This window comes from Cyprinodon variegatus, unplaced genomic scaffold (assembly GCF_000732505.1).
Source record: "Cyprinodon variegatus isolate N-32 unplaced genomic scaffold, C_variegatus-1.0 Scaffold611, whole genome shotgun sequence".
Taxonomy (NCBI): Eukaryota; Metazoa; Chordata; class Actinopteri; order Cyprinodontiformes; family Cyprinodontidae; genus Cyprinodon; species Cyprinodon variegatus.
The window spans coordinates 318,852-328,144 of record NW_015151064.1 but is presented as its reverse complement, the minus strand read 5'-3'; the positions used below and the strand labels follow the sequence as shown (position 1 = coordinate 328,144).

General features: G+C 37.0%; 1 protein-coding gene across 1 annotated transcript in view; it reads right to left on the bottom strand.

The window, feature by feature from the left end:
* Nucleotides 1-9,293, bottom strand: part of chrna1 (cholinergic receptor, nicotinic alpha 1) — a 29,267-nt gene that overhangs the window by 6,351 nt on the left and 13,623 nt on the right. Inside the window, exons 3-8 of the mRNA XM_015392864.1 lie at nucleotides 8,776-8,885; nucleotides 8,463-8,658; nucleotides 5,963-6,200; nucleotides 4,657-4,880; nucleotides 4,442-4,556; nucleotides 793-917 (exon numbers count right to left, since the gene is read on the bottom strand). Coding sequence (XP_015248350.1) covers nucleotides 793-917; nucleotides 4,442-4,556; nucleotides 4,657-4,880; nucleotides 5,963-6,200; nucleotides 8,463-8,658; nucleotides 8,776-8,885 — 1,008 coding nt within the window. The remainder of the gene's footprint in view (nucleotides 1-792; nucleotides 918-4,441; nucleotides 4,557-4,656; nucleotides 4,881-5,962; nucleotides 6,201-8,462; nucleotides 8,659-8,775; nucleotides 8,886-9,293) is intronic.

Genomic DNA, 9,293 nt, shown 5'->3' with positions numbered 1-9,293 from the left:
AAATTTTCTTTAACAGAAAGTAGCCAGACTGATCTGCGAGTGAAATCTTGAAAGCTCGCGAGATCAGAATGGTCTCACGAGGCTAGACAAATTCTGCTTTTCACACTCCACTCTAATGGTTTGCTCTCAGTAGTATGGATCTTCCATCGCTACTTAATAAACTACATGTGGCTGATCATCCTCAGCCAAGCGTAAACAAACCCTTTGTCTAACTATCAAGATTTTATTTCTTCCAGCTCACAAGAGGCCATACTAAACATTCTTTAATTTATACCAAAAGGAATCCCTAAATTATATCCAAATTAAATATTTAATGGAATTCTGTTTATTTTTGGATAGAGAGCCCAATAAGAAGGCACATAGATCACTGAAAATGTCTCTCTCATTGTTCGTGTTTCTATCTGTTTAAATTTGATGTAAATGTTTACTTGTATTGTCATTTTATGTAGCATATTCATTCAATTTAGGTGTGGTTTTCTCTTTGTATTTTTATTTTATTTTTTTTACATCAAAACCCTGGGAATTTAAATCTATTTTGACCCCTGAGCAGCAGTAACCAACTTGGGTGACGTTCAAGGCACACCTAACTGGGAGGAGCCTGGAATTGTCTCCTGAGACTGATTCCCAAATGACCCAATTCAGAATTAGCCGAAGATAATGAATAAAAGTATGATTAGATATATCAAAATAGGAACTCTCTTTAAGTTTTGAAAATGTTTGTGTAGAATCTGTTGCATTGTTTTGGCCAACAGTGGATTCATGTTTCCATGATGCATTAATCCACTCCCTTACATTGTTTGATTCCTCATCAGATTTCATGGTTTCTGCGATGTACTTCACCCCTTCAATGGCACTGCGGACATCAGGATTCTTCATCATAGGAGACTTGTAGGTTACACTAGCGGGTGTGGGGTTACCTGTAGAGAAGAAAGGATGTAAGTTTGGTTCCAGGTTGTGCTTCCATCAACTCCTTATGTCCAAGCGTATTGGTATGAGCCTATGAAGGGTAGAACTTTGTCTTTTCTTTTTTCAAAATCCTTTTAAAAACTGGTCACCAATTGCTTTAGTTTTGTTTTTTTTGTCATATATTGTTTTGGTTTTACAGCACTTTAAACACAAAAGATGTTATTTTAACTTTATTTTAGAAATTTTTGAATGTCTCTCATAAATATGCTTCACTGCACAGACATACTTACAGAGAATGTTATTTTATGCGTACATATTTTTATTTAGTGGATTTATTAATCTTTACCAGTTTATATACTTAAAGTCTTGTTGCTCTCTAGTTGTGGACGTGTGGAGATAAAATGTTCTCTTTTGACCCTTGGGGGAAGAAGTAGCTCATGTCTGCTGAATGCATAAATACATCATGTGCTAGCAAGAAGCGGTTTGATTAATTTTGCCCTGATGAGCAGGCGACAGTATCACATGTAATGATCTTAATTATTTTACAATTATTAAGTGTTTATAACTTATTTTGTTAAAGATTAGGTCTGTGTGTGCACCTTGATGCTCTATCTCTCCAGTTCTTTTTCCTGAAAAGAGATCACTCGGGACAAACCATAAAAAAAAAAAAATCATAACTTATATGTACAACCTATTCTCATTATGAGTGCGTATGAAATCGTATGAAAAGTTATGCACCGTAATTTCGTACGTTTTGGAAGTTTTTTTCGTCGTATACGCATGTGCATCTGACGCACCATTCACGAACATAGAATATAAATTACAATTAGCCCTAACCCTAAGATATAAAACAGCAAGCAACATAGTTAGAGACATGAATAAGTGCTGATTGCGCATTTTTTCCCAGTTTTCCGTCCGTCCGCGGATCTGCTTTTTTTTTCTGTCTGCCAGCGCATGCGCACTGATGTGGTTTTTTGAGGAAAAACGTCCAAAATGTAGGAAATAGTGTGCATAACTTTTGGTACGATTTCATACCAACTGATAATGAGAATATGTTGACACGTATTAAATAACCATGAGATTTGACAACAGATTCTGATAGAAATTGTAATCTTACTCAGATCAGAGAATTTCCTTAGAGTTTACAGAAGGCAGCTGCTCACCTCTGGGCTCACCTCTCAGGAAGTGGCCCCGATGAACAGTTAAAAAGGCATTTTGTAAATCTCACATGAGATGTGTGAGATTTGTTATTAATGTTGCTGATGTTTCTGAGCCGTTACAAAAGAGCCACTTAAAGGAACCAGTCTATCTGTACATTATAATATTTATATTTAGTTACTGTTGCATTCTCAGCAATATGAAAGCACTGAATAAATATATGGCGTTCAAATTTGTGTTTGGGCTTATTTTTAGCAAAAACCTAATAAAATCCTGTAACTGCAGGTTCATCATCCCTAACCCTTATAGCAGGGGGAACCAATTAAAAATCAGCGGAGTCCCAATAAAGAGAATCATCAACCAGTAAAGGTCTGGAGACATTTTTAATGATCTCTTACTTTAAACAGAATTTAACACTGAAATAAAATTAGGTAGTTATGCATCCATGTTATACATCGAATTTTTAAATAAAAAAAAAATAAAAAAATTTTTTCTATTTTAATATCTAAAGTGATTTTTTAAGTAGAGAACAACAATTGTTCAGTTTGGTATATAGACAATTTCCTGATTCCCATATTTTATAAAACACCTGAACTGAAAGTTTGTTTGTTTTCTTTATTTTTTCTGGCTTAATGAGAGCAGTGGGCTTTGTTTATTTAAAAGATTGGATGCAAACTATTGGTTCTTCAACAGACCAGGAAGCAGATTTCTCATCTCCATCAGAAACCGCACAAATGCTGGATGCTGATGGGGATTTTTTTTAATGTCATATTAAATTAAGCGTTCATTTCTGCATGTTTTGCTTGTACTAATTTAATTATAATATCGCGCATGCTCTCCTCAAGCTCTGAGGATAAGTCGAAGCAAAGCAATACAGGAGGAACAGCGGAGGCTGTAGGCTTTGCTTTGCGCAGGAGGTCTGGAGCACTGCGGGGCGGAGCGGAGACGGAGGATGTGGGATTTCAGGGTAACATGAGTAGAGGCGTAAGTGACGTTTAGACACTGTCCTGAGAAAACATGCGGTCATTTATAAATGTTTTAAATCAGGTTGGGTCCGGATTAGCCTGCAGGTGGATCCGGATCCGGACCACGGTCCGCTAATCTGTGACCTCTGCCTTATAGTGTCCCCACCAGCTTTCATTACAAAGTTACACCCTTGTCCCAGAGAGAACCCACGCATGCACAGGGAGAACATGAAAACTCCATGCAGAAAGACCCCAAGCTGGGAGACCATTGTAGGTCTTATTACAAAAATGATTCCTCACAATACACACATGTGGAAGGGAAAGAAAGGAACAGGAGGGGAATTTTCACAGGTTCACAAACATATCTGTCAATAGGAAATTACTGCCACCTTGTAAACCGTGGAAATTTAGGCATTTACCTTTACAGGGAACTGTATTGAGTAACAACACTGACACTGCCACTGTTTACATAAATATTCAGTCCCAAAGTGTTTAAGATTAAAATGGTAAAAACATTATATTTTCCCTCCTCTTACATACATTTCATAATTCACCTGCATATGCCTCTTTATGAAATGCTGCATAATATGTCTTTCTTTTCTTTTACTTTTAAAGATGTTGTACATTTTATATTATTTAATGTTGTGTGTAAATCCTCTTTGGATAACTTGTTTTGTCAAGTTTTCCCCCGTGGGAGAAAGATGCATTTTATTCTAATGTCTTTGATATATATTGCCAGGTTTAATCAATGATGATTATAAAATTAATGTGTGCTTATGAATTATTTGTGCAGTCAGGAGACCATCCTGCCTTGTCATTCTGATGGAGCATCTTGTCTTTATGAACTGATCAATTGTTTTGTCAGAACAATACTCTGTTTTGTAATCATGTGCTATGTTCTGTTAATAAAAGACGGCTGCAGGATGGGATTCGGAGAAGGAAAGCTTGAAGTTGGGTTGGGCTTTTCCTTCCGCTCCTGCAGAAGCTGCTTGAACCTCTTTCCTGTGCAGACTCAATTTCTATGTATTTGCAAAGTTATTTTTCCTGAATCCAACATATATATATATATTTTTTTTATTGCCAGGATAGGACTGCTGACTTATAGCAAAACAAACCAAGATTCCTAATCAGTATTCTGTGTTGAAAAAAGAACAATTGTACCTCCAAAATTGTGGCTAATGATTCTCCCCAACTGTGTTCACAAACACCTGAATCCCTCCATCAAAAACAAAAACAAAAACCTCCTGCTTTGATTAAGGTCGTTTGAAGAAGTAACGAAAACTGCTTTGAAAATTAGCAATTTGAAAGTGTGGTAAATAGTGCCATTTTTTGTTGTAATTTTAAACTTTCCTGGGATCATGAAAGGGTTTACTTTATTTGTGCCACACTACATTTAGAGGTTTGTGCCTTGCCTGAAATATCGGATATATCCATATCAGTAGGGAACAGTCTCTTCTGGGTGATCTCCTGACTGGGGCGCTTCATCGTTGAGAAAAACATCATGTTTGGAATGGTTTCAATAAAGACCTAACAGGACGGATGAGAAACACAGTTGAAATTCCTTAAGAAATCATTTTCAGAACAGATACAGCCTTTCTCAGTTCCTATAACAAAGCAAAACATAAACCTTGCGTATCCATGCGGGCATGGTGTGTGTACTGGGCGAGCGGTGATGCGTGTTGATGACAATGACTGTGATGATGATGGATGCGATCACAAACACCATTGTGAACAGCATGTATTTTCCAATGAGAGGAACAGCGCTAGAAGTAGACGGGATCAGCTCAACAATAACCAGTAGGAAGACGGTCAAAGACAGCAGGACGGAAATGGACAGGGTCATCTTCTCACCTTAAGTTAGTGAGACAAAAAAGAACAGCATTACATAGTCTGAAAACACAATACACACTGCAAAAAAATTTAAATCTACATAAGTGCATTTTTCTTAAATGGAGGAGGAAAGTGAGACATTTTGCCAATGGAATGGAGACAATTTACATTTAAAATAAGAAAGTACATTTGTATCGTCTTATTTCAAGTGCATGTTATCTAATTATCTTATTCTAAGAGTGAAAATACTCATTCGATTGGCAAACTATCTCATTTGCCTACTCAAATTTAGGGTAAATACACTTAATTTAAGAAATTTTAACTTATTTCTAGATCGTTTTTCCAGTGCAGGAAGCAGCAAGCCAGTTTGAGAAAACACAACATACCTTAAAAAAGTATGTTCACCGCAAAAACAATCTCAAAATGAGTAAAAATGTGTTACATTAAGTGTATATACCCTTAATTTGAGCAGGTAAATAAGACTTTTTGCCAATGGAATGAGTATTTTTACTTTTAAAATAAGCAATCTAGATATTATGCACTTGAAATAAGACAATGCAATTGTTTTTTTCTTGTTTAAAGTGTAAATTGTCTTGTTCCATTGGCAAAGTGTCTCACTTCAATCCTTAATTCACGAAAAAATACACTGATTTTAAGAAAAAATGACTTATTTAGATTAAATTTTTTTTGCAGGGTTCACAAAGCAGTAAGATGAGTGAATAATACTAATAAAATTTAAAGTAAGTAAATAAATAACTAAGCTGTTTGGTTAATTTTTGTCTATTAAAAAGCTTTCCTGTTTCCACATTCTTGTTTTAGGAGCACTTTTTCATATGTTTGTCTCAGTTTCTTAAACACTGAATATTCTGCGTTTTATTTCACGACTAGTCTAGACCTCAACAATTGTCAATATTTGTCTTCCTATTATTGGAAGTAAAACATGCAAATTCAAATTCAAGAAATAACAAACAGCATGAATAAGACCAATAGGATTAAGTAAGATTAATGTTTTTTCTACAAGATTATGTGACAACTTAACAAATGAATTACAATTTTTTTGCATAAATGAAAAAAATATATATATTTCTTCAGTGTCTACATACCTGAATCAGTAGGAAGGTAAAAGACCAGTCCAGTGAGGAAAGAAAACAGCATGCAGGGAATGATGACATTGACAATAAAATAAAGGGGAAGTCGTAGCATGAGAAAATGATAAGTGATGTCCAAATAGGGTGTGTCCGGGCAGCACGTGTAGTAAACCCAATGTTTCCAGCTCCTGTAGTCCTTTAACACCCATTCACCTGACTCCATGAAGTTACTGAGGTCTGGTCGGTCACTGTCCTAAAACAAGAGAGGAATCACAAAATAGACAACCATATTCCTTTTAGATAAAAAACAAGTTAAATTAAAAGATAAAAACAAATTTCTGCATGACAGAAATACATTTACAATCTTTATAAAAGCAGACAATGTTATTGAAAAGTCTTGATGGAATTTATAACTGGACATTCTGCAAAATACCCTGTAGCAAGGGTAGATTAAGGTTAGGGTAGACTATTAAAAAACTTTTTTTTCTATTTCCTTTGAATATTTTAACAATTTATTCTACTTTTTTAATTAAGTTCTGAATGATCTTGGTCTAGGCAGTTTTTTAATCTACACCAGTGTCATATTTTAAAAATGGTTTTGATACTAAAGGTTAAAACTACTGCTAATCTTTTTAATATTTTACTTTCAACCATCAATTAGTTCTATAGGCATTGCATCAGTTCGAGTTACAGAGTAGCTAAAAAATAACACAACTGTCGCTGCTGGGGTTTGATTGCTATATTGCCAGTAATGTTTTTTTCATCTGTTATTGTAAAAATAATAGTGACAAAGCATTTTTTTTATATTTTGAAAATGGATATAAAAGAGGAAATTTGCTAAAATTGTGAAAAGAATTTTTCTTTTGTGTGTGTCCTATTAGGCAATATAGGTCTTTCACAAGCAGACCAGTATGACTGTTGCCAAAGGGTTCTGCTTGATACTTGTATATTAAACTTTATTGAACATTATCTAGGGAGTATAATCATATATAACAGCATGGAAAGGGCAGAGCCCCCAGACTTGTCCCCCTTTGCTCCCGAGGGCTCAGGCATTGCGGTGGCTGGGAGTTTTCCCCGGGGCCGTCTCTCCTCCTCCCCTGGTGGGGGTCAGATTTCCTGGGTTGGCCCCTCATTGGCGCCTTTGCTCTTGGGGTCCCTTTGAGCATCTGGGGCTTTGGGTCCCCCGGCGCTTGCGTAGGTGCTCTGAGGGGGGGCGCCTCTTAGAGATTCACTTCCATACAGAAAGCCCATATTCCTAAAAATATCCACTGGACTTGTATTGCTTGGAAACATGCAAATGGAAAGGAGACAATCCCCCCCTTTAACGACCGACCCTCGGAATCATAGACAGGTTTCAGATATTACAGGCTAACGATGGTAAATGGCATGTACTTATATAGCGCCTTTATTCAAGTCAGGAGACTTGACCAAAGCACTTTACACTACATTCATTCACCCATTCACGCACAAACAGAAGCGGGGCTGCCGTACACTGGCGCCACCGGGCCCTCTGACCACTATCAGTAGACAATGCAGGTGAAGTGTCTTGCCCAAGGACACAACGACACTGAAAGTCGGAGTCGGGGCTTGAACCGTCAACCCTTCGATTTCAGGGCAAACTCCTACATCCAACGCCACTGTTGCCCCTTTGTAATGGAACCAAACGACCCACATATTGGTTTCTATTTGCATGTTTCCAAGCAATACAAGGCCTTGTCTATATAAAGACTTAAACTCACTGCGGATCCAGACATTTGAATTGAAAAAGCTTCCTGGAGAGGTTGCAAAATGTCTTCAAATCTTGGAAACCAAGTCCAGTGGATTTTTTTTTTACTTTTACGGAATAACTATTACCTGGATGACTGAGAATCTTCATCAGCCCATATTCTTACCTTCAGCTACCACAGTATACATGTCAGATTAAATAATACTACTTGTACTTCAGCGAAAGTATATAGGTGTTACTTAATTGTATGTCTTGTACCATGTCTTGTTGGTTGTGCTGTTCTTTTTACATTTCTTTGCAGGTGATGAAACAGCCTGAAGATGTTTTATCATTATCTCCCTTTTATCTCCTCTCTCTTTCATCTTTTCTCCTTTTTATTTTTTACCCGAGGGATAAAACACAAATGCATCATAGGTAAAACACTCCCACAATGCCAGCCATGACCTTCCACATGGTGTCCCAGTCAATCACATAGTCCCCACAATTTATAAATGTGCAAAGCTGGTGGAGACGTTCAGCTGTAACTGCAGTAAAACGTGACTAAAATGTTTTGTTAGTGGGCTGTGAACAAATGTCAAACATTTAAATTATATGTTGAGAATATTTTGCTACGTTTCTTTTCTTTTCCTACCACATGATAATTTTATACCACTCTGTATTTAAATAAAAACCAAAAATCTTAATAATACACACATTGTTTTTGTGGTTAATTTTGCCTCATTTTGGAGAATAAGAAACACACTGCATTTTCAACAAAAAGCTATTCAAATAAAAAAGATTTGCTCTTACTGGGTTGATGATGACAAGTGTACCATCATATGTCCAGGTACCTAGTTTCATGCTGCAGTTCTGCAGGTCAAATGGAAAGTGAAGGACTATGATCTCACAGTAACTCTTATAAATAGCAGGGGGGTTCCAGGTTATCATGCCTGTGTGCTCCAGCAGGACTTTGGTTTCATGAATGATGGCAAAATCACCATCGGCACTGGGAAAAGGAAGAGGAAGGAGAGAAAAGTCAGAAAAAAATGTGAGCACAATATTTGCATATTTAGGGAAAATTAAGTGTATTGTGTGTTTATTATTAAAAAAAGTCTTCTTTTACTTGTTGTACAGCACTAAGTCAGGTTTCCATATGTCTGCTGAAGGAATTCTGATCTTTTTGATGCCTCCGTAATCGTCTGGATTCCACTGCAGGTTCACATCTTTCCATTGCTGGGAAGGAGAAAAAGGGAAAGCATTTTTTTAAAGATGAATACAAACGTATCTATTGAAATACTTCCCTTAGGTCAGTTTTCAGCATCAATATTTCCGATTGAGTAGGAAGAGTTTTATCTGTACAGAACTTTTATGACAATTTTTAGAGCCTAAATGCATGACCCCGGGGTCATACAGTCTTCGTTCAGTTGTTCACTGTTGGGTTAGACAAACCATATGCAACCAATACAACCAGAGCTAGAGAGGATGACTCTGTTATGCCCCAGCGGGTAAGAATGTACCAGCTCTACACCCTCAGCAGGATCCTGGAGGGTGCATGGGAGTTCGCCCAAACAGTCTTGTGCTTTGTGGACTTGGAGAAGGCGTTCGACCGTGTCCCTCGGGGGGCCCTGTGGGGGGTTCTCC